We start from the raw sequence: 26,406 nt of genomic DNA, 5'->3' as shown, positions 1-26,406 counted from the left end.
AAAATGCCAGGAGGCACTAGGCGGCCAAGAAGGTGAACAGACATAACTGCAGCAGTGGCACTGATGAATTCTCAACACCAGACTGGAAGTTGAACCACAGTCCTTAGGGGAAAAGAGAGAGTATGAAGGCACTCAGAAGAAAAAGCTGAGGAAAGATATTTTACTTAAAAAAAGAAAAAGCCCTAAAAACTCTAAATAAAACCCAGTGTCTGCATAGGGACCTTCAGGTCCTCAAACATGCATAAAACAGGATGGAGGGAGGAAGGGGCCACACACATCTTTATAAGCTCAGTTTCAGAGCTGAGTTGCACGTGCATGGCAGAGTGTGATTCCCTCCCAGGGACCTGGGCCCAGAGGAGCCCTGAGATCCATGTGACTTGTGAGCCATCCAGAACAAGGATCTCGGGAGAGAATTTCACAAGCTCACAACATATTTCTTCTCCCTTGACTCCGCTTTCTAGTGTTTCTCTCCCTCTGCTATTGTTTAATTTTGTGGTTCAACTTTTGGAAGAATGGTGGGAGGTACTGTGTTAAGCAATGCTCTAAGAATGAGATCAGCTGCAGGGACTGCATTATGAGAACTGGCCTCCCACAGCTTTCAAAGCAACTGTGATTCTACTTAAAAGGAAAAAAAAAAAAGGATACATGAAGGAGAGCAGGCAGGAAGTCTTATTCATCCTTGTAGGTGTGGCCCATCTGCTCAGCACACAGTAGGGCCAGACCAAGGGAACCGATCACTGAATCTAAAGAGCTCTGTATTCCGTTTTGTTTTCAAGCAGGAGCTAACAGTCATATCACTTAATGTGCTTTTGAGCAATCTTTTGTTGATCCTTGTGATCCCATTAGTGAAAGTGATTAACAACTAGATCTGGCACACAATTATCCTGATGGAAGGGTGTCAGAGTTGAACACTACTAAGACTTGGTCAAGAGATTAGCAAGGAATCAAGAAAGGTCATTGGAAAAAGCAGATTTTTAAAAAGCATGGTGATAGCAAAGTACAAATGAGACCATCAAGATAAATTAATCTCTAATTCTTTCTTCGTGATTAAGCAGAAAGCCTGAATATTACTAATATTAAGTATGTACAACATGCTATCCAAGAGCTGTTTTACAGCAACATTTATCAATACATACCACAGTGAAGAAAAATAAATGACTAAAGTAATACGATTCCTGGAATAAGCACTTTTAATTCTCTGAGTATAATTTCATAGGTTGAAAATGATGCTTTATAAAAGGTATTTATTAAGTTAGGTTTAAATATGTTTCACAAAATAGGTTCCAGCTGAAATTTCGGAAAGATCTACAAGGCATGGCTTACAAATGTGGAGGCAGATTATAGGCAGGATATTTAAGAGAATAAGCCCAGACAAAAAAGGTTTAAAAAGCATAACCTTCTTTTATCAGTAAATATATATTTTAAGATAATAAAAGAAAATAGAAAACATTTAAAGATAATGTTAAAAGAACAAATTCTGAGAAATTCTTCAGAAGCCTTGCTAAGATTTCATCTCCCAGGAGGATAAACACTGGAGACACTGCCACCTGGACCTGGTGTGACCAGCTGGTAAGACTCAGTAAGTGGATGGCAAAGAGGAAAATCCCCGGGTTCCACGGTGAAGACACTGGGCATAGTCATGAATACATTAAATTAATTAATTAATTTTAAAATATTTATTTGAGAGAGAGGGAGAGAGAGAGAGAAAGAACACGAGTGGGGGAGGATCAGAGAAAGAGAGAGGAAGAGAGACAGACTCCCAAGCAGGCTCCATGCTATTGGTGCAGAGCCCGACTCAGGGCTTGCACTCGTGAACTATGAGAACATGACCTGAGCCGAAACCAAGAGTCGGACGCTTAACTGACTGAGCCACCCAGGTGCCCCGTATTTATTTATTAAAAAAAAAAAAATTATTTAATTATTTTTTATTTTAGAGAGAGGGAAAGGGTGAATGGGGGAGAGGGGCAGAAGGAGAGATAAATAGAATCTTAAGCAGGCTTCATGCTTAGCATGGAGCCCAACGTGGGGCTCCATCCCATGATTCTGGGATCATGACCTGAGCCAAAATCAACAGTTGGATACTTAACCAACTGAGCCACCCAGCTGTCCCATGAATATTCTTCCTTCCTTCCTTCCTTCCTTCCTTCTTTAAAATTTTTTAAGGTTTATTTATTTTGAGAGAGAGAGAGAGCACAAGCAGGGTAGGAGCAGAGAAAGGAGAGAGGAGAAAGGAGAGAGGAGAGAGGAGAGAGGAGAGAGGAGAGAGGAGAGAGGAGAGAGAGAATCCCAAGCAGGTTCTGTGCTGTCAGCACAGAGCCTGATGCGGGGCTCAAACTCAAGAGCCACAAGATCATGAACTGAGCCAAAGGCAGACACTTAGCCGACTGAGCCACCAGGTGCCCCATCAATACACTTTAAATTTTAGGATATAGGGGAACAATGAAGACAAAGATATGGGGAAGATTTTTTTTTTTTTTTATTTATTTTTGGGACAGAGAGAGACAGAGCATGAACGGGGGAGGGGCAGAGAGAGAGGGAGACACAGAATCAGAAACAGGCTCCAGGCTCCGAGCCATCAGCCCAGAGCCTGACGCGGGGCTCGAACTCACAGACCGCGAGATCGTGACCTGGCTGAAGTCGGACGCTTAACCGACTGCGCCACCCAGGCGCCCCTGGGGAAGATTTTTTGACAAGAAGTTTGGGAAGGACTGGAGTGAATAGTTTACAAAAATGTAGTTCTATGGATTCAAGCCTTGATAACTCAAAACAGATTCTAACTTAGGAAATGAGCAATATCATAAATTACAGGAAAGAGGAATGTACAGTCAAGAAACAGTCTTGAGGAAAATGACCAAGCACCTCCCATCCTGCCATTCCCTAAAGTTAAGTCCTTGAAGCAGGATCTAAGATTGATGTGTAGAAAAGAGAACATTTACAGAAATTACCAAACATGGAAATGTAGGTAAATAACTGATTTTGAACACAGGAGATGGCAATAAACTTGTTGATTCAAATTATGAAAAATAATTACTAATGATCACTAAGACTCTGCTGCCAAATTCTATTCCAGGTTGTAAACCTTCAGTCTTGAGTGAGTGAAATAACAAATAACCTGACATTTACAAATTCTGGATAGAATCTGGAAGTTCAAAAATCAAGAACTTAGGAGCAAGGTGCTCTTTACTGAAATCTGACAATATTAAGGAGAACTTACCTGCAGCAAATAACAGCTTTGCATGACAAAGCCAAGTCCAGGAAATACTGTCTTACTCCAAAAGTTAAGGCATACTTGAGGGTTTTCCCATCAATTATAAGAGCAAAATCATTCTCTTTTCGAAGAGCATCACCAAGGGTAGTGCAGTGGCGACTGAGAGTTTCCCTTGTTGCCTGTAAAATCAAACAAACACTCTCAACATTTTGCTCCCATTCGTTCTACTAAGATGCCTTCAGGATGTTCAGCAACTACATTTAGTTATTTTTAGTGCTTTTCTGTTTTAAATTGCTTTCACATAACTCCACTCATTCTATTCTCACAAAAGTTCCTCAAAGGAGATTGGACAAATGTTATCAGAAGAAATAAATTACTCCATTAAAGTCACACGTCTGTGCCTACCAGGGTTGGGATTACAAATCACTGATTCCTCTGCAATCTTTGCTCATTATTCTAACCACACAAATCACAGTCCTGCAAAAATATTTTCACTAAATTATCTTATTACAAAACAACAACACTGTCCTAATTTATGAACTAGTCAAAATTGCTTAGCCATGAATCCAAGGGAAAAGTTGAAGAATATAATTTAAATAACTTATTTTTTCAGAATTCCTCAATGCTACTGAAACTTAATTCCCAGTAACCAAGAGGGAAATGCAGTATCTGTCATCTCTTGCCACTTCACAAATTGGTTTCTATAACTTTAATCATGATTTCATGATGCTGTATTTCAGTTAGGGATGGGGACATGTGGCTTGGTAATCTTGATGGATCAAATAAAAGAACCCCTCCCATCTATAGAGTATTAAAAACCTTTAGTATCAAGGAAAGCTTTGTTCACCTCAACTATACAGAGGGGTTGTATTTATCTCCCTCGTCAAGAACTGCTTTCTCAGCTCTTCAAAGGCAAAAAGTTTCAAGATATTTAGCTTCCCTGCCCCCCCTGCCCCAAATCCTATAGACTCTTCCTATAACCTAATGGTGTCGGCTTTCTGTTTTACAAGAGTCCGAACACTGAGAAGAAACAGAACACTGGCTCTGCACAAGGAAATATAAGGAACAATTCCTCTACTACTGGAGTTGTTCAGAATGCTAGCCTTCAGTTATTTATATAATAAATACAATAAATATATATGTATATATATATTTGTACTTATTATGTATATATATACATATATGTATATATGTATATATACACATATATATGTATATGTATACATATATATTATTATGTATACATATATACATATATATATATAAAATAAAGTCTACCTTTAATAAAAGTACTTTTAATTTTTATTGCATTCATGGGACATAATTATTGTTCCAATTTAAGAATGTGGCACTGTTTTTTCAGTTGCACTCACAAACAGGGAAGTAAAGACATAGGGAATTAAAATGTTTATTGGAGATTTTTGAAGGTGTTTCTGCATTCATATTTGAATGAGGTTCACACTGTGTTCTGGGATTTCAAAATCTGTTTATCAGAATAATATAACCACATTGTGCCGTAAAGTAAGCCTGCCCAAATTTCCTAATACTGGAACTTCACTTAACGTCTCCCCTGTTCCTCATGATCTACAGTGACACTAAGGACCACCATGCAGCAGCATTCTCTACAAAACTTTTGTTTATACTTTACATCCAGGGGAAGTAGCTGTTTGAATTTACAGGCTTTATCCTCCTATTTCCTGCTAAAAAAATTTGGTCCAAGAGCACTTGAGAAAAGAAGGTGAAAATTTCAGAAAAATTCTGCAAACAAAATTTACTAATGATAATACAGATTACTCTAGATTGCCTTAAAAACAAATGGACAAAGACTAAACGAGCAAGTAAATGAATGAACTGAGAAAAAAGATAAAAATAAAATACTTAGCACAGAGTACATACAAGATTCTAATGGCTATGCATACGCATACATTTAGTAAACACTTGTTATAACCCTATGTAGAAGGCATCATTGCTACCCCCATTCTGCAGATGAGAAACAGGAGACAGAATTTAACTTCCTTGCCCATGAACACTTGGCTACTAATGGGTGAAATCAAACTCAGAATTAAAAAAGTTCTGTGCTAGCTTGCCTTTCTCCATATAATCCAGCAAAAATAAATAAATAAATAAATAAGTAAATAAAGAGTAAAAAAAAAAAAAGAGTTAAAAAAAAAAACCCCACCCCAACTTGAGACAGTACCAGACACAGCAACTTATAAATGGAATGCCCACATCATTCCCTCTGTTGTTTCCCTAGAGCTCTCATCATCTGTCTCTCATCTCGTCTTTACTGCCAACAGAGATTTCTCTTTATAAAACAAATGTAAAACACAAACCACATCTCTTGCTCTGAAATTTTTCTATGGCTTCCTACTGTTTACACTGTAAAGTCCAAACTCTTAAATCAGCATTGAAGACTCTCTGAAATCTAGGCCCAACTAATTTTCATTCATATTTCCCTTCACAGTCTTGACCCCTTCATGCCATCTTTGGAATGTCCTTCCCTTCAGAGGTTAGTCTATCACCTTCTAAACCAAGTTTATCCACTAAGCCCTCCCAGACTTGGCCCATGTGACCAAGTGTAACTCACTCTAGGCCAGCAAAGTCTTCAGTTCCTTGAAGGGAGAGAGTACGTTTAACCCATTTCTCAGCAGCAAACATATTGCCCATGATTACAAATGCTTGGGAATTGCCAATGTATTGAATGAAAGCACTGATAAATTCTGATTTCTTTCTACTGGCAGCTCTTCAATTCCCTGTCTTTTATCACTTCTGATTTGAGAGTGAGTGAGCGTGTGCATGCATGCGCGTGTGAGAGAGAGAGAGAGAGAGAGAGAGAGAGAGAGAGAGAGAAACAGAGAGACAGAAACAGAGAGAGGAAGAGAGGGAGGGAGGGAGATCTTGTCTTGCTTGCTCCTTAATTTTTTAGAGAACAATCCATCACTTCAACAGTCTTTCAAACCAAGGCACTGATCACTAAAATGCCATTGTATTTTTTATGCTTTTGCCCATGTGACTCTTGGGCTGAAAACCCAAATGAAAGCTGAGGTAGAGCCCAGGAGAACTCCACATTTCCTTAAAGATCAGCGGCAGAGCAAGACTGAAAGTCAAGTGAGCCCTGAGCCTTGTAAGCTCCCGCATTAACTGAAGCCATGGGACGCGGTCCGGTCCATCCTCCTACTCTCTCTCCTTTTGAAAAGTGTTCTCTGACACCTTGAAATGTGTTGAGAACTGTCTTATTTGTAGCATTAGTACCCAATGGGTTTCCTTGGTGATTTTCACAGATCTTCAGCAAATCAAAAGGTGTCAGGACATGTAATAGGGGCAACATTTCAGAAGGTGAGTCCAAGAACTTCCCACTGTGAATTTTCCAGGCGGCCCACCTAGAGTGCAGGGTGACAACAAAAAGCTGCAAACATTTCCTTATTTTAGTTTATAGCTTTCTTTTGTAAGGAGCTCTGTTGTTGGCTGTTACATGTTATATTTTACTCTTATTTATACTGCCAGGAGTATTTTAAAATTATTTTATTTATGAAAGTTTATTGCTTCTCCCCTAAGCCTGGGAGCCATACTTTATGGCCACATTGCATTGAAGCTTATCTCCTGTAGCTAGAAATAAATTTATTAGTATATTAGCTGTTGCTTTGTTTTCTTTTTGGCTACTGGAGGGGGAAATGTTTAAACATTTAAACTTAGTGACATGTGAAAGTGAAAATATATAAATGAGAAGCTAAATCAGAAAAAGGATAAAGGACCACAGAGTAGAACAAAATGAAAGCTCTGTAATATCTCCTTATTCTACACAGTCTTATTTGTGGGCTGAAAGAAAAGGAGTGTGTGTTGCCATAACCATGGCTGGTGTGAGGTAAAGGCAATTTGGGGACACAGATAGGCGAGGGGCAAGGCAGGGGTCCAGGTACCTTACTCGGCAGCCATACAGGTGAGGGAGGGAAAGTAGGATTTGTGTGCTTTCTCTTACCCATATGGGTAAGTGTCCCTTACCCATATGGACACTCCAGTCAATCCTTCAGCTCACCTCCCCCCCCCCACCCCCAAGCCCTGCACACAGCCAAGAGCTCTTTAGAAGCTCTTAGCCCCTGGACCTCCTGCCATGCTTTCCTGCCTCGCCAATTCAGTTTAGGCCACAACCAACACTCTCCTCGGTTCTTAGTTTTGACAACATGGAAGGGAAAAACCACCTCACTACGAGGACAGGCTCTATTCCAGCTCTCTCCTCTTGCATGGGTGCTCATTACCACTAATCCATGCTTTCATCCATGCCCACTGGATTCCATTTTCCCACAGGCTACTCCAGACCCTTTCTTCTCCCTAGATTCCGAATTCGGCCCTTGTCACGTCAGCCAACATCTATCTGCTTTACTGAGAACGTTTATGCCAGGAAGAATTCCCTCAACTTTCCTTCCTCAACCTCAAAACTTCCCTTTACTTTTTTCTCCCTAATTTTTGAGGCAGGGGAAGAAATGAATTTTTCTCGCCTCTGGTCCCTCCACTTTTCTCTTGCATCTTCCTTCTCTCCATTGTCACTGTTTTTCTCCCTTTAGGACTGCAAACTAAAAACAGTGAACAAATAAACGACCATGGCTCTATTGCTCCTGAGTCCTCCAGGTGACAGGGGTGCTACTATCTTTCGGACTGTCACATACTTGTTTATACTTCTACAACACAGCACGATGTATAGTCATTTATCTCTTCTTCCCTTTGGGACTGAAGCCTCTGACAAAGAAATAAAGGCTTTGTAATGAAAGAATAACCAAATTATTAATGATTGCAGAATACCTTGTGGGAAGTTACAATAGTTTTTGTGTGACTATTTTGAAGATTGCTTTTGTTGAGTATACAACTCCTGTGTTTCATAAAACTCCAAGAATGTCTTGGATATTTTTTTTAAGATTTTACTTTTTTGTAATTTTTTTTTAACTTTTTATTTATTACTGAGAGACAGAAAGAGACAGACGTGTGAGCAGGGGAGGGGCAGAGAGAGAGGGGGAGATGCAGAATCTGAAGCAGGCTCCAGGCTCTCAGCGGTCAGCACAGAGCCCAACATGGGGCTCGAACTTATAAACCGTGAGAGCATGACCTGAGCCAAAGTCAGAAGCTCAACTGACTGAGCCACCCAGGTGCCCCAAAGTGCTTATCTTCTTATAGAGGAAATGGACAACAAGGTGGTAGTGATGATCTAACATCTCTTTCTGTCTCATAGAATATAAATTGTCTAATAAAAATAATAAACACCTAGACTAGCTATTTCATGATCAAGCAAGGTTATGCAACAGTGGGCCAAGTAAACAATATTTATTTGCTTTCTAAGAAATATGCTTAGAAAAGAAAAAGAAAGAAAAATGCTTGGCAGATAATTAGGCCAGTAGAATTCCTCATAAAGACAACTCTGACCAGAAGGCTTTCATGGAGTTCTGTTTCAATCTTTAGGGGATAGCCTGGAAAAATAGGTAACATGTTCATATAAAACCCTGCAATAAAACAAAACAAAACAAAACAAAACAAAACAAAATAAAATAAAATAAAACAAAATAAAACAACAAACTTTAAGAAATCAGAGACTTGTAGCTTTATGGCAATCTTTTTCAGTGCTTTTACATGACGTTTACCAAGGAAATCCTTGATAAAAACCACATAGGGGAGCCTAGACAATGAAATCTGACACAATTTTACAGTGAAACAAATTGAAAGCCCCGATTTGTTTGGAAAGTATCATAGCATGCAAGATGTCACTTCCATTTTGGCAAAAACTCTGCTTGGAACAGTCTAAAGAACCCAGAGGCCAGATGTGCAAAGAACATGCTAGGCCACCTAAGAACTATGTTTTTGATGGCCTAAAATGTAATGTTGTAGAAAGCACCTGCATAAAATGGCTCTTTTCAGCCATTTTTCTAGTTTTTGGTTTTTTTTCCTGATTCTTTTCAGAGGTTTATACATAGACAGTCTTACTTAGGAACATATCCAAGGAACACCCTCATAGAGAATGTGGAAATACCCCTAAGGAAAGGAAAATAAAAGCCTTTAGCCTTTGACTAGAAGACTAGTTGGCCAAATCTCACTAGCAGAGATGAGGTAAAGATTACAGATAAATGTTCCAATATGCCAGGCCTCATGGTGGTGACTTCCACACTGTGCTCCAGGACCACGGTTACTTACAGGGACAATAAGTGATGTTTCATCACTCATCTACATCCCAGAGGGTATCATCAGCAAGGCCAAGCCAGAATGGCAAAAGCTAAAGGAAAGAGGTATATTTATTTATCACAAAGTATATGTTGGTGTTTGGGTGACTACAGACACTTGGCATTTATATTTCTTCCTGGCAATCTGTTAAAGTATGTGCAGGTCAAATGATAAACTTATGTTTTAAGGAGAATTCTATTCCCAGAAAGGAAAAAATGATATATCAACATTCTGAATTACACGTTGACTTTCAGACACAGTATTTAACAATGTATTTCATTGTTCTTGGATTTATTCTTTTCCTTCATGAGTTCATCACCGGTTAAGTGAAATAAGCATACGATTGGGGCTAATGATGAATCACACTTGGGAGACACACAACTCTCACCCTTGTCAGATGGACTGAAGTTTATGAAGCTTGTACTTCTTGGTTTAGTGGAAACACCACAGGTTTCTGTTCACTTGCTTCCCATAAAAAGGGCAAAATGCAACCCAACGCTACAGGAAAACACCTGCAGGGATCTTGCTGAACAAGGATGGCGACTCTGCTAAAACAAGATAATTTGCTGGAAGCTGGGCCACTGTAACCTTGTCAGCTGATGTGCAAAGTCACCAACTGATGCAGAGAAAGCAGGCATCAGTATACAATGTGCAAATGCACAGCTATAAAAAAGCGGACTCTTTTTGTCAGAAAGTCAAGGGTGGCCATGAGGGTTCACAAGATACTTCTGGGCACTGATCACATCTGAAGCAAGATCACGAAGCCACGTTGTAAAGAACTAACATTCCAGAAGCTAGAAGGCAATAATATGGTATCAGAATGGCACTGTTCTGCCCTTTATGGATATCTTTATTCGCAGGTTATTTTACTTCTTGGAATCAAACTTTTCTCATTCATGAGATTGGGTTAATATCTGTTTTGTAGGGTTATGGTAGGGACAAAATAGCTCTTTTAATTGTGAGTCAAGCACCCAACCCAGTGCTTGGCTCATAGCTGACATCCAAAAAGACTAGTTCTTTCCCTTCCTCTGACATTAGGTTTAATGGAGGTACCAACATCTGATAAAGAAGGATTCTCAAAGTGTCAAATACTGTACAATATTAGTACAATACAAGTGGTATCATGAGGAGAATTGTAAGTTTCCTTTTGAAATTTTCCACTGGCAATTTATTTCAATCCACTTAACATTCAACTCTACCAGCCACTTCTGCCACATGAAAAGTATCTGGAAATCTGTCTTGCCCTCAACTCTAGAAAAGTTAGCATTACTTCTTCACATACAGCATATGGCTCTTGCTATATGGCAGGAAGATGACTATTTATTTATTTATTTATTTATTTTTAAACATTTATTTATTTTTGAGACAGAGACAGACAGAGCATGAACGGGGGAGGGTCAGAGAGAGAGGGAGACACAGAATCTGAAACAGGCTCCAGGCTCTGAGCTGTCAGCACAGAGCCCGAAGCAGGGTTCGAACTCACAGACCACGAGATCATGACCTGAGCTGAAGTCGGCCGCTTAACCGACTGAGCCACCCAGGTGCCCCGGAAGATGACTATTTATATAACTAAACTAGATTGTTTTTCTTTAACAAATTAGTTTGTCCCAATCTGATAGAACTCTTGAGTGGAAAATAACTTGAAAGTTATAAACTGACTTGGTGTTTTTCTGTGTGTGTGTGTATAGATGCCCACATCAATATATATGTTAGACTTTAAGCTCCCATAAAGAATGCAAAATTATATATATGTAAAGTTACATGCAATAACATTAAACATGCAAATGTGATTCATAAATACTAGGTTTAAAATAGCTAATGATAAAGAAAACACACAGGCTGGGGCGCCTGGGTGGCTCAGTTGGTTAAGCGTCTAACTGTTGATTTTGGCTCCCATCATGATCTCATGGTTCATGAGATTGAGCCCTCCATTGGGCTCTGCACTGATAGCGTGGAACCTGCTTTGGATTCTCACTCTTACCCCTCCCCCTCTCATCCCCCCCCCCCCCCCCCAATAAATACATATATTTTTTGTAAAAGGAAAAAAAAAACCCACAGAGGCCTTGCTTTGCTGGCATGTTCTTAAGATATAACACCATAACTTAATTTTATAGATATGTTTTGTTTTTTAATAGCAGAAAAATAAATATTTCCTGGGGGGGGGGTGAAAAAAACCTTACTTTAACTTGCTAAAGGTCTACCTTTTAAAACCTATTAGAAGTTAATTTAAAATGTCAAATAAGAGAATATATATATAAGAATCTTAAACTAACACATACTTTATTAGCTGTTTTTGTGGTTTGTGGCCTCACCTCATCATCATTTAAGCCATGAGGTATTTACAAATTTATGGTCAAATAACATTTCATTCTTTCTCTACTTTTACACTTTCCAAATGTTCACACCCTCAAATTACAAATTAACAGAACATTCCAAGAACATTCTTAATAATACATTATGACCATATCAAGTATGGACAATGTTAGCAAGTTCTTAAAGAGTGAGTTATGACTCCCATAATAGCAACATGGATAAACCACTGGGTGTTACTTATTTTTCGACAATGTGTTATTGATTCAGTGGAACACTGGACCTTCCATATACGCCTGTATAACACATATATCCACTATTCCACTGGCTACTGCTGGCAGCAGTAAGTTGTAAAGAATGTATGCCTGAGAGTAGAGAGAAACTACATTTATATATAATTGGTCCATTTAGTATTCATTCCAGTAGAATCACCAGCATTCTTGGACATAGTTTTTGACTAAAAAGCTTTGGTGTTTTTAAACTCCCAGACTATATGAGAACATAACCCTAAAAAACGTATTTGTATAGAACCAAACTAATGTAGAGTAATTTTTCCAAAGTGGATAAGGGCAGACAGAAGGTGAAATCATTAAAAACATATGGTCAAAGAGGTCCTCCAAAACCGCTTAGTGGAAAGCAGCCAAGGGAATGCATTTAATCAATACATATTGCTAAATATAATGAAGAGGGGAAAGAGACACACAAAAAAATTCCCATGCTTTGCTGATACACAGGTACGGGTTTTCCACGGTGGGAATACATATAAAACACTGTAACTGAGGAAACAGTCCGATCTCCCAGCAGGGTCACGTCATCAGAAAGGTTAGGGGTCACAAAATGGAAGGTAAGAAGAGGACACTGTGGCGCTGGATAAATTGCTCTTGGCCCCTGAAAAGAGGTTTGGGATGTGGGATTATGATCGGTTCCATCAGGCAAATAACTCCTTATGAGGCATCTAGTCTCACTTGGGGTATGCTAGAGAGAGAGAGGCAGAGAAGTGTCGAATCTGGGTCTGAGGCTACGGTTCAGTGTTGGGGTATGGGCACGCAGCAAAGAGAAACAAATCCAGTGAAAGGAAGGAAGAGTGAGGTAGGGGATATAATTATATCATTTAAATAGTTTTGTGGATAAAGGCTTTTACCCAAGTTCTCATGGTAATTATTTTAAACCACCACTGAAAGCCTCCTAAACACTTATTTTGAGCTTGGTATTAAATATTCTCTGGTGGCGGCAGTGACTTAAACACAGAAGGAAGAATTCTAGAGGAACTCGGTCGGCAGACATCCAGTCTCTCATACGGTCTTCGATTCAGCCAGGAAGAGGATGCTCAGAACATACAGCTGCCTTTTTTTTGGGGGGGGGGGGGGAATATGCAAATTACCAAATCAATGGTTTGGAGAAAGTTAACAACCAGGAAGCCTGTGAGAAATTGTTACCCCCACAAAGAAAGAACCACAAAGAAAGCTAATGTTGGGTCCATTTTCCTAATGATTTGAATTAATTAATGTAGGAATGCAGAAGAATCATTATCTGCTGTATATTCTCAGTGCAAACCCCAAATCCATACCGTTTCCATTATTTCATAGGTACATTCAATAAAGTCTTCCATACAGTCATTGTGTGAGTACAATGAAACGTAGTCTTTCCCGAGTTCCATAAATACAAGATGCCCAAATGCCACAGTTTTCCAGAAGAGCATCTGTCTTTCAGCTGCTTTGTAGTCCTAGTGGTGAGTGGGAAAGGAGGTAGGAACAAAGTAGAGGGACAAGGCAGAAAACGTGGGGGATGCCTCCCAGAATGCTTCCTCCTGTGACTGTCTCCGCTGCCACTGGAGAAGGTATGGTTATTTAAAAACAAAAGGAAAAGGGGTGCCAAGGTGGCTCTGTTAAGCAGCCCACTTAGGCTCAGGTCTTGATCTCAGGGTTCACGAGTTCGAGCCCTGTGTCAGGTTCTGTGCTGACAGCTCAGAGTCTGGAGCCTGCTTCGGATTCTGTGTCTCTGTCTCTCTCTGCCCCTCCCTCGCTCATGGTCTCTCTCTCTCAAAAGTGAATAAAAACATTAAAAATTTAAAAAAAGAAAAAGAAAAAAATGGTTTTGGACTTAGAGCGATCTAGGTCAAAGTGCTGGATTCTGCACTTGCTAGCTGTGTGAACTCCAAAGTCTCTGTATGTGAGACGAATTCTGCCAGCACAGAGCAGCAGAGTTAATGTAGGCAGATACAGCTGGCACATAGTAGGTTTCCTCTAACCTGTCAATTGCATGGTTGTGCTGACTCATCAAAAGAAATGGGGGGTGGAGATGCAAAAAAAGTCACAGGGCATGGCCTGCTACCCTCAAAAATGTCAACAAGCTGTGGGGAGAGTGGCAGGGACACAACGGTTAGAAAGCATTTATCTGTAATTCTAGGACTCAGGGAACTCTTGGAGGAGTTCAGATGTTCAGCCAAAAGAAAAGAGAGAGAGAAAGAGAAAGGGAGAGAGATAAAGCATATTCAGGCTTGCGGGTAGGAAGAATTTCTCAAGACAGAAATACTATGAATTTGTGAACAATTTCACTGAGGATTCTGCACAGCAGCCAAGATTACGGAGTTCTGTTTAAGGAAAGGGGACACATTTAATTTTTATGAGACCAAACAATGTGTTTGATGGAACTTTTTCAACCACACACTTTGGCTTGTGGCAGGCAGCATCCTCAATCAGAGGAAAAGAGAACAGATTATTTGTTCATATGCTCTTTTCATTTTTTGTAATGTTTACATTTGTTACTAACTCATTTCTTTCAAAAGTAACAAAGTTGGCTTTCTTGGCTGAGAGCTATTTGGAGGAAGCGGTGTGTCAGACACTATTTCAACAATCATCCTGCAACGGGACGCTATAAAAATGTAACTTTGCTTCTGATAGGGATATATTAACACCTTGAAAGTTAAACTAAGATCTTAAAATTTTCAGGCCCAAAACAGCTTTGCTAATGGTGAAAGAAAATTCCCAATACTAACGCCGCCATGCTGGCAGTGGAGGAAAACTCAGTGTGGTTTAAAAGCTGCCTAAACTGGTTTTCAAAGCAATACAAAATGTATTGTACTGGACTCATGGGACACATCAAGACAAAACCTGAAGTAGCCCCAATTCTCTTTGGTCCCCCCTCCTTTTCTGGAGTCAAGTCAGTAACTTGCTTATTCTGGATTGCTTTCAGAGGCCATTCAACAGTGGCTGGTTCCCCAAACAGTGAGGTTTGTCTGCGTAATACATAGAAGTCGAGCTTAAAAGGATACAGATGACAACCTCACCATTTATGTCATGAATGTCCTGTAAGTTATACTTGAGGCTTACACGGTGTTAGAAAATCAAATTCAGCTAGGAAAAAAAAAAAAAAAAAAAAAAAAAGACAATCCCAGAAAGGGCTTTATTTTACCAAGGTGTTGAAAAATATATATTCTTAGGCTTGTTAATACCAAATGTGGTTAACAATTCATTTTCTGTACAATAATATATCAGTGAGGAAAAACACTGATATCCATAATCAAACCTGGGAGTCATATGTTCAAATTAAGGAGAGACGTTTAAGTAGTGAGAAGGAAGGCTGTTTAAAATCACCTCTTAAGGGGCTGGGTAGGGGGGCACCTGGGTGGTTCAGTTGGTTAAATGTTTGACTCTTGATTTTGGCTCAGGTCATGTCTCATGGTTGGTGAGATCAAGCCCTGAGTGGGGCTCAGAGCTGACAACACAAGGCCTGCTTGGAATTCTCTCTCCCTCTCCACCTCTCCCCTGCTCTTTCTCTCAAAAATAAATAAATATTTTAAAATCAAATCAAATCAAATCACCTCTTAGAGCAGCTGGCAAGAAGATGCCCCTCCCCCTCCACGCCCCAGGAATAATCATGCTAAAAGAAATAATAATTATTATGGTTATGATAATGGTCCATATTTTTAAGTGCTTACCAAATCTTGGTTGCTGTTTACAAGTATTTAAAAGGTACTGTTTTATTTAATCCGCACAATGTACCCCATAGATGGATATTATTACTATTTTTGTTTTATAAGAGTAGCTGGCAGCTGAAGCCCAGAAAAATCTATTTGCTTAGACTCCGGAATCCAAGTACTTTGATACATCCTCAAATGCTGATTAGCACTGGAGGTCAAGGTGAACTTTTAGAATGGGCATAATGGTATCTGCCTACTAATGTTGTCAAGTTTAAGTGTGATTTTTCCTATAAAGTCCTTATTCCAGTACCTAGTACAAAAAATAAGCTTCATAAACCTAAGCTAGCCTTTTTCTTAGGACTAGAACTATCCCGCAGGGGTAGCAGTGTTCTCTTTTCACAAAAAGTCAGAAAGCTGCATTTTCCTTTGGGATCCATTCACTACCTCCCATATATTTGGTGCTGACTCCTCATCAGGCTGAATGTGAATGTCTACAGCAGCATAGACTACCTAGAAAAACTGCCCAGGTGATCTCCAGGACAGGTAGGCAGGGATTCTTGGGAGTTCAACTGGAAAACACTGGAAGCCTTTGACTATGAGTGTAGGAAATTATTTCTCCAAGCTCTCTACATACATATTTAACCATCATTCCTGTTAATTCAATAAATATATAGTAAATAATTTTCTCCTCTGCTCTTTTTTTGTTTCCTAGGGAAGCCGGACAGTAGAAAGGAAAATGGATTTACGATCCAGCCCTACCTCCCAGGACACATCCAACAACTGTCCATGTAAAAGAAATGCTATAAGAAGGAGAGATCAAGGTTAAGGGTATATTATGTGAGACTCAGAAAGATTGTTCTGGCACCTATAGAGTTAATGGCTTAAGAAATTATGGTCCCTCCCATTCACCCTAGACTTGACAGATGAGAACAGTGGAATCTGGATGTAGAGAGCTTTTTGTACATTTTGAAAGGCCTTAATTAGATACTGGGAGCTAAAGACAAATTGAGATTCCCTAGTTCTTAGCTCACATTTTTAGACATTTCCAGTTTTAGCAGACAGACTTTGAACAAATCATGACAAATTAAAGATATAAAAGCGATGCTAGAAGAATCCCTTCAAGCTAGGTCATTAAGTGGAAGGGGTTTCTGAGAAGTGGGATGTCCGCCCCCCACCCCAGCCCCGGGAATAATCATGCTAAAAGAAATAATAATACTCATGGTTATGATAATGGTCCATATTTCCTGGGCATTGCTAAGGAATTACAGAAGAAGTACAATATACCCTTCACGCCAGGAATTTGAAATTCCTGCCTTTGCAGACCCTTAAAGAAATGTCTCATACCACGAAAACAGTCAGAACTTCTAATAAAGTGATTCAAAGTAGCACAGTAAAAAATTATATATTACCTAAATGATCAATTTATTACAAATATCTAATAGATTTTGATCAACTTTAAGAGGATTCTTTAGAAAAAAAAATTTTTTTAAGTTTATTTTTGAGACAGAGAGAGACAGTGTGTGAGCAGGTGAGGGACAGAGAGAGGGACAAAGAATCCGAAGTAGGATCCAGGCTCCGAGCTGTCAGCACAGAGCCTGACCCAGGGCTTGAACTCACGAGCTGTGAGATCATGACCTAAGCTGAAGTCAGTTGCCCAACCGACTGAGCCACCCAGGAGCCCCCAACTTCAGAGGATTCTTAATGGCGTGGACCCATGAAATTCTTACTTTCTAAACTAAGAGAAAAACATGATCAAGGTTCCTAACAAACTCTTTTGCTGACACTGTCAATGTTAAATGGTAGCTTGGTAGGTAACTGGGTGCAAGCACCCGACTGTGCTCCGGGCAGCTGCTGGCAGTGGAGACCGCTCTTGCCATGAAGGAAGCCAGGGATGGGCAGATGCAGAAAAGCCCGTCAGATTTCCCTATCAGATCTGTGGAGCAAGACTTTCATTCTGTATTTTCAACTGTGGTTTGGTTTTATATATTTACTTAAAGGTTTTAAAAATGCTGAATGGCCATTAATTTTTCAACACAGATAACTGTACTGAAACTCAAAATGAGAAAATTAGAAATCCAAATAACTTTTTTTTTTTTTTGGACATGCGCTAGATTATGGGAAGACAAAAAAATTCCTTTACTGTGATTGCCAGGAAAAAGTCTTTTCTATTTGAAAACTCAAGAGCCTCAAATATAATAGTTTACTTATACAAGTTGAAAAAGAAGATTCAACTTTAAAATGTTAACAGTATTAGGAGTATCTTGGTATAAAATTTGCACAGTTCATAGCACTAGGTATCACTTCTGCAAAAGAAGATCCACATTTATATCTTGCTTAGGAAAAAAATGAAAAGATGGGGGAATAATGTATCTTTCATAATAAAAATGGTCATTATGCAAAACAACTTGCAGGCTACCGAAATAATATTTTTCTACAAAATTTTATAATATCTCTTTCTCGTACGTGCCATGCCCTGTACTAATCATGGCAGTCCTGTGCCAACGGTAACATTATCCTTGCTTTGCAGGCAGCAAAATTGGCTCAGAGCAGTTACCTAATTTCAATCTGCCCAGGGTCCCACATTCAGAATAGGGCAGAACTGTAACATTTAATGGAATAATTTAAGTGCGTTCGTTAAAATTGCCACTTGATGAAACATACACCCACAATCTATTTACTGTTGTATTATTTCCTGAGACATTACGTTCCTACTAAGTTTATTGCTTAAATGTTAATTATTTGTTTGTGCTGATGGAATGGGAATCCCATAGTGTATCCTCACCAGTACAATGTGAATACACAGGATGCTTTTCTTTTCCGTGACAATGGAAAATAAATAATGATGTATCTGCAGGCGTTCTAGCACATCTCATGATTTCCTTGAAATCTCAGCTGTGGATTTTATGACACAAGACCTGAAGGAGCTATGCAAAGTGATGTGTCCTTTCCTGCTGAGAAGCAAATGAGTGCACCAGAGAGGGTCTGACCCCAAACGGCCAGATTTGTAAAGTCACCACTTAACTCCCTGGGAGAACAGCCTGCCCCCGCCAGCAGGGAGAGAATGCATGGCGGTCCAGAGCTGGATAAATGAGTGCTAATCCGTCAGCCAGGGTTTGCCTATGATCTTCCACACTACATTGTCACTTGAATCGCTAAGAACCTTTCTAACTACTTTACTTTAAAAATACCAGGTAAGATCGAGTACTGCCAAATTTAAAACTGATACACAATATATATTTTTTAAAGGGAAACCCTTAATTGAAAATTACTCTGTGACTTAATTCTCAAGTGTTTATGGAGTACTTATGGGGTAGGCAGTCTGCTGGGCATTGAGAGAGGCCGGCAAACCAAAATACATAGACACGGACCTGCTTTCCTGAAATTGAGTATTCCCTTGAGAGTCCTAGCTATGTTTGGTCCCGTAGAAATAGGGAGTGCAGGTACCCCTTGAGGCAGTTATGTCTTAGGAGTTACCACTCTGAAAACTCCAAAATGCAAGTAAATGCCACTGGCTTAACAATACATGATGCAGCACGCTATCTTCGGTATTTCCCTTTACTTTTTTATTCTTGAGATTACTAGTTTTATCACTCGATACCCGCAACACAAAAAGAACGTGCTCATCCCAGTTGGAGAAAAATTATGAAAGAGATGAAAACAAGAAGCGTTGCTGTCGTAAGCTACATAAGATGAAAGCTTACAACCAAACAAAAAGGATCATGTGACAGGTCAAGCATGGCTTGACATGCTTTTGCTTTGACGTCAGAGGTCTCACCTCTGACTTCTTTCAAGTGTCAGAAAAACCATCTACTACCTGTAACCCATGTTGCTGACAAAGGCCTACACGTCTACAGGGACTAGGAAAATGCTTCCATGGAGGCTCTTGTAATGTTGTGAACAACCATGGCCCAGTTCTGGAGCCACTCTTGATGGCTTCCTCTTTCTCCAGGGACCACATGGGAGAAGTCTCCCTGAATTTCTCTCCCATAACATGGATGGCAATGGCACCCCCATCCCCTATTACCTAACTCTTACCCTGGCCTGCTGCCTGCACCCCATGACTCTCCAGCCTTCCACACTTGTCTATGGTCGGTTGCTTCGACACATCATACCTCTCCTAAAGAGCTGATGAAGTTTGCAGTTTCCTTATGAATACTGTGTCACCATTTAAAAAGAATTAGGTAGCTTCACACACGTTATTGGAGAACAACTGCTAAGATAATATTAAGTGACAAAAGCAAAAAGTAGCATGGATAGTGTGCTGTAATTTGTGTTCAATAACAAAGCACGTGCACATAGATATACACAAATATCCCTCAGACATGGCAGAATATCTTGGGATGAACACTTGGAAACTGGAACCAGCGGTTGTTCCTAGGGAGATAAACTGGGTAGCGTGGGGGTAAGGATGGGAGACTCAGTTTTTAACGCTTGTACTTGTCCCTTTCTGTAACCTGGATTTTACCTTATGTATCTGCATTTATTCAAACAAAATACTTTAGACAATTACAACCTTTTAAGTTCAGTGTTCCTCTTTTACGCCCCCAAATGTACCTTGAACTTACATGTATTAACTTTCTGCTTCAAGGATTCCTCCATTACTCAACTACTCATCTCCATCTAACTCACGGTCGCTTACTTTATAAACACTTCCAAGCCTCACAATTGTGTCATAGCAATACATCCACCTTATCTGTGCATCTGTTTGGTACTGTTACTTATATGCATTTTACTTCCCTTATTATCTGTAAGCTTTTGAAGGGTATGGCTATCTTAGTTCTGGTTTTTCATAACACTGTAACTTGAATAAACCCAAAATTAATAATATGACTGGTGGGGAAGAGAGACAACTGTGAGCCCTAAGTGGCAGAGTCCGCTGAGTGCTTACCCAGCGGTGTGTCCTCGGAGCCTAGCAGAGGCCTGCTGAATGAATAAATAAAAAGGACATTCTTCCAACCACAGGCTAGGTGTTTTTTTTTTTTGGTTGTGTTTTTAGGATTAAAGCGTGGTTCACACAATATGCTTATTAATAAAGATGTGACCAACTTTCATGGTTTCAAAATCAAGTATTATTCCTTAGGCTACAAGTTTCTCAAAGGTTTCACAAGAAAGGGAAAAGGATCCCAAGGATTGTCATGAGGACAAATAATGAAGAGATCGTCATTCCAATTTAAAAATCGGAAGTCAAATACTTCTGACCTGTAATTTCTGTTTGCCACCTGACTTCTGCTAAATGTCTGCCTCTTCACCATCCTTTCTACATACCTGGCCTCTCGGCTTCACCCACGTCCTTAATTATCAGGTTTTCTCTGCCCTTTGCGTCACAATGTCTATTTCAAGCAGTTGTATAGTCACCTCCCCTGTTCTGTCTTCCACCTTAAGTTACAAACAGTCACCTTTTTACTTTAAAATTCTTAACGGGTCATTTGACCTGCATATTTAAAAAAAATTTTTTTTTGGGTTAACTTCTATTTTACACGGTACACCTCACAAATCTTTCCCTCTTTCCCAAATATAACTTTGTGTGATCACAGCCATGAAAAAAGGAATTAATATTTCAGCCCAGAAGTTAGGACATTAAAAAAAACAACGTGGCTTTCCTTTTAGGAATGGTGATTTTCATGCTGTCCAATAGGTTTCACAGATAATTTTTTTTTAAGAGAAGCAACATACACATTAACACTGGAAGCTAAAGAAGATATTAAATGTTTAACATACAAAATTCCCAGGTAGACATGATCAAATTGCAGTCACTCAGTAACCTCCTGACATAATGCTTCTGCAAAGCAGAAAAGTTTTGTCTCACACCATCAAGCAAATCATTTAGCAACTTCTTTTAGCGGTCACGGACATAAAGCTGGGATCTATTTACAACAATGTGGTTCAAAACAATATGCATTATGTTACAGCAGAGCAAGAGTAATAAATCTCTTTTAACCTAAGGAAGATCAAATATTTTTACAGCTATTTGAATATAAAATAAAATATAACAAGATGGTTAAGTTATTAAAGGAATTTTTTTTTAAAAGATAATTTTACTTACATCAAGAGAGCCTTCATTTATAACAATCATTCCCATGTTCTTCCTCAAAAGTTTGCAGGAGTGTCCTATGTCCAAACATAGAGTAGATTAATTGATATAATTCATTTCTCTACAGAGCAGTGGCGAAGATGTTAAAGTGATAATACTGTAAAAATATCAAATTTTATTTACTTTTAATCTATTTCATTAGATAAAACTAAAGCTTTATCTATTTTATTAGGACCGGTGATAGTTGTTTTCCAGGTTTGCAGAAGTTAAAAAAGAAATGCTCTTGCTTGTTATAGGAGGGCTACAAGGATAATATTTGGTAAGTTAAAGCTGTCTTCAGACACAAGTATGGAAAGAGAACGTGGTAATGACTTTCAATGTCCTGAAAAGCACCACACTTACATGCAACATCCTTCATGATGACCAACATGAGGAGATGGCTGTTTTGGAGAAGGGTGCTAAAGGTTGTCTGGCTATCTTGTGGACCGTGGATCCCACCACTGTCCCCCTGCCCTTGGACTACCGTCATATCCTCTACCGTCCTGCCTTTCCTCGCTTTGCTGTACTTGCAGCAGGGCAAAATCACCTGCTGGTTAAACTGACACTGCCTGCTCAGAACCCACTTGTGTACAGCTGAACTTGGCTGGAGAAAAACAAGCAACTCGGCTGGCTGGTGTTTAAAATATTACCATCACATTTAAAATAGTATCATCTACCTTACTCCTTTTGTGATCTCTTTCGATATATATATATATATATTTTTTTAAATGTTTATTTTTTATTTTGAGAGAGAGAGAGAGCACGCAAGCAGAGGAGAGACAGAGAGACAGAGAGAGAGAGAGAGGGGGAGAGAGAGAGAGAATGAATGAATTCCAAGTAGGCTCTGCACTGCACTGTCAGTGCAGAGCCTAATGTGGGGCTTGAACTCATGAACCGTGAGATCATGACCTGAGCCGAAATTAAGAGTCAGACACTCAACTGACTGAGCCACCCAGGTGCCCAGATACAATGGTTTTAAATACCATCAAAACAGTGACCATTCTGGAACTCATATCTCCTACTAGAGCTCTTTCCTGAACTCCAGACTCTCATATCCCAGTGCCTATGTAAGAGCAGACACTTAGGTGTAAAACAGGCATCTCAAACTTAACATATCTCAAAACTGGATTCTTGATCTCCTCCCAGAAAACCTGCTTCCCCTCGGTCTTCCTTATTTTGGTTAATGGCAATTCAATCCTTCAGTCACAACAGCTACGATGCCTTGGAATTATGCTCCAGTCCGTTCTTTCTCTCATACCTCACATCTAATCAATTAGTCCATCATGTGGGCTCTACCTTTAAAATATATACATATTCCAGCCATTACTCACCACTTTCACTTTACCATCCAGGTCCAAGTAACCACCACGCCTCACCTGGATTAATATAACAGCCTCTTCACTGGTCTCCCTGCTTCCACACCTGCTTCCCTCCCAGCTCATTCTCAGCCAGCCTAGTGGCCAGACTGACCGTTCTTGCAGGAAAGTCGGTCCACATCTTTCCTCTGCTCAGAACCATCCAGTGGCTTCCTATCTCACTCAGAGTAAGTGCAAGGCCTTTACAGCAATCTGGGAGGCCCTGTCATGCGGCTGACCTGCTCTCCTGCTCCCCGCTTTGCATTTCTGCTCTTTTTAGAACAGTAGATAGCTTTCCCTAATCATCCAACGACAAGCTCCCTTTCCTCTCTTAGGTCATTTCTCAAAGGTCATCCTCTCAGTGAGTTCTTCCTGACCTCCTGATTTAAAACTGAATCCTTCTGTGTAATGCACATTTGCTGTGTGAATGAAATGAATGGATGTCACCTACTTTATTCTAGGAAAAAGACCCCAAAGATTATGGCCCAAGACTCTAAAAGTTAAATGTTACCAAATGCCACCTCCACACTCTTCATAGGAACTGTCATAATGGCTCCGTCACTCAAGTGTTCTCAGCAGCACTTATTTTCCTCACATATCACTCTTTGCCACCCTACAGTCTTCCTCTAGCTGTCATCATGCTTTTTGTTCAGCCTATTTCTGTTTTTCAGGTCTCCCAACTCTAAAGTATTCTTGTACACCATCTTTCCATTTGTGTCTAACACCAGTGATACTTTTTGTAATCAAAATTAACCATTTGTTTGGCTTACAGATTTACACTTATACTAGCATCTTTTAAAAATTAATTGTCCTCTACGTCCAGCAATTTGCTATAAATCTGTTGTAGTTTTTTGTTTTTTTTTTTACATTTTCTTTTTTATTTTTGATAGAGAGAGACAGAGCACAAGTGGGGGAGGGGCAGAGAGAGACGGAGACACAGAATCGAAGCAGACTCCAGGCTCCGAGCTGTCAGCATAGAGCCTGACACAGGGCTCGAACCCACAAACCGCGAGATCGTGACCAGAGCCGAAGTCAGACACTCAACCGACTGAGTCACCCAGGCGCCCCTCTGTTGTAGTTTTATATTTACAAAATGCTGCAATTACTAAAATTTCTAAAAGGAGTACTAGCGAAATGTTTCTTAAATAATGATACTTGATACGGACTTTCTAAGAATGTGATTTCATGCTGTCAATACCTTTGAATGGTTTCTTCCACTTTGGTAGAGTTTTGGATGTAATTCATAGGATTTATATCCAGAGGTTGAATCTATGTCAGGGATTACAGTGCTCAGGCAAACTATTATTACCGAATTTGGAAGAAAAAAAAAAAAAAAAGAGTGACATTTCCTTGCATATTACTGGTATATGGGCCTTAAACCAAATACCAACTTTCTTCTCAGGAAGACCTCTGTTATGCACAGGGTTGTGTCTCCTTAGTTTTACATGTTGGAACCTGAACCCATAATGTTTGGAGATTGGGTCTTCCAGAAGATTGAGTTAAACGAGGTCAGAAGGGCAGGTTCATGATCCGATAGGACTTGTGTGCTTATAAGATGAGAAAGAGACACCAGGAGTGTGTACCCGCAGAAGAGAGCCAGCTGAGGACACAGTAGGGAGGGGGCCATCTGCAAGCCAGGAAGAGATGCTTCGGGAGAAACCAAACCTGTGGACAATCTTGGACTTTCCAGCTTCCAGAACGGCGAGGAAATAAATTCCTGTTGTTTAACCCACCCAATCTGTGGTATTTTGTTATGGCGACATGAGCTGACTAATAAAATCTCTTTGTGAAAAATGACACGATTGCAGGATGAATGAAAGCTGGCAACATTACCTCCCATCTCAGAAATAACCTTTGGTCACATAAACAAGTGCCGATACACGAGTCTGCCACAGTCCCTATCTCCAGACTTTCACAGACAACTGCAGACATGTTATCTACATGTGTCAATTATGGATGGAAGGTGGGGGGAGGCAGAGATAGAAAGGTGAGAGAGGGTTACTTTGTGATTGCAAGAGCTGAGGTTTGCACCACTGCAAATTTAAAGGGACATTGGGACCATAAATGAACAGATAAGCCCAACAATATTATAAATATGGAAATCTTACAAAACCAAATCTTTCAAATCTTGAAATATCTCAAATTTATCTTCTAAAATACGTCAAACTGTTAAAAAGCATCACGATTTAAAGGTTGAATTAGGTTAATTACCAATGTTAATGGCAGTTTCTTGTTTGTCCCCTGTAAGGATCCAGATCTTGATGTCTGCTTTCATGAGAGTTTCTATGGTTTCAGGCACTTGATCTTGTAATTTATCCTCAATGGCTGTAGCTCCAAGTAGCTGAAGATTCTAGGGAAAATGAGTGGCAAAAATTTTAAGAAGAAAACCCATTTAGATTCTTTAAGAACTAAAGTATGTATATGTTTTTCAGAGAATAATGGTAATATGTAGACTTTGATATAAATTGCAAGTATCCCACTGAGTTTTCTCTTAAGGATCCCTGACTTTCATCCAGTACTTTGACATGAAACTGAAGATACCTATATTACCTTACTCCTAAGGTAGGCAACTGATTCTTACAAAAACAAAAAATGAAACAAAAAGCCACACACAAGGGAGAAATCAAAAGGGAGTTAAAGACCAGCAGGCAGCTACAAAAAAACAACAACAAAAACTATGGAAGATCAACACACCAAAGAAGCAGTGTTCACGACCTGTTTGAAAAAGAGTAGGAATAAATGCTTATGAAAAAATAAATGCTTACGCAATTAAATTATAATTTGATGCAGTGTCAGAAAACATACACATAGCAGACAATTAGAAATGCTGAGGAAGAGAGAAATAAACCAAGCGACAGCATCAGTCTCTGTAAGAAAGAATAGGTTGGGTAATTATCACATTACTCCATATTTGTGCTGTGGAAGGCCAGAGTCCGTTAAAGATTGCTTGCTCACTAGTTGGTATGTTTCATACAAGACTGAACATAATATGTTCTGCAGAAAGCTCTTCTAATCACTCAGAAAGAAGAATGGTTTCTACTCTCATCTTCCTAAATAGAGGAAAAATGAGAACAACTCTTCGGTTGTTAGGGAAACCTGGCTCAGTACAGAGGTAAAGGGGATGGTTCTTGGTCCTAAATACATAGGAATGCAAACTGGCAAACTAAGCCACAATCAACTGATTCTTGGATTTTCCCTGTAACCTAACCACCAGGATGATCCTCTATGTCAACATTTATCTTTCTTTTCAAGCTGTTTCTCCCTTCTTGCCTTCATTTTTATTTTAAAACACCAGACAAGGACAGTATAGATATAAGGGAAATCAACTGCTAAGGATAGTGTCTAA

At 39.6% G+C, this 26,406-nt stretch overlaps 1 protein-coding gene across 7 annotated transcripts in view; it reads right to left on the bottom strand.

Annotated features, from left to right (window-relative positions):
• Positions 1–26,406, bottom strand: part of ATP8A1 (ATPase phospholipid transporting 8A1) — a 231,874-nt gene that overhangs the window by 71,533 nt on the left and 133,935 nt on the right. For all 7 annotated transcript variants that reach the window (XM_019413074.2, XM_019413084.2, XM_019413061.2 and 4 more), the window contains 3 exons: positions 25,272–25,410; positions 21,679–21,743; positions 3,215–3,387 (listed from right to left, as the gene is read on the bottom strand). In XM_019413074.2, the coding sequence (XP_019268619.1) occupies positions 3,215–3,387; positions 21,679–21,743; positions 25,272–25,410 (377 nt within the window). The remainder of the gene's footprint in view (positions 1–3,214; positions 3,388–21,678; positions 21,744–25,271; positions 25,411–26,406) is intronic.

The sequence above is a fragment of the Panthera pardus genome, unplaced genomic scaffold, assembly GCF_024362965.1.
Source record: "Panthera pardus isolate Hobbes unplaced genomic scaffold, ASM2436296v1 HiC_scaffold_13, whole genome shotgun sequence".
Taxonomy (NCBI): domain Eukaryota; kingdom Metazoa; phylum Chordata; class Mammalia; order Carnivora; family Felidae; genus Panthera; species Panthera pardus.
Note: the sequence above shows the minus strand (reverse complement) of the source record. Positions and strands in the feature narration are given on the sequence as shown.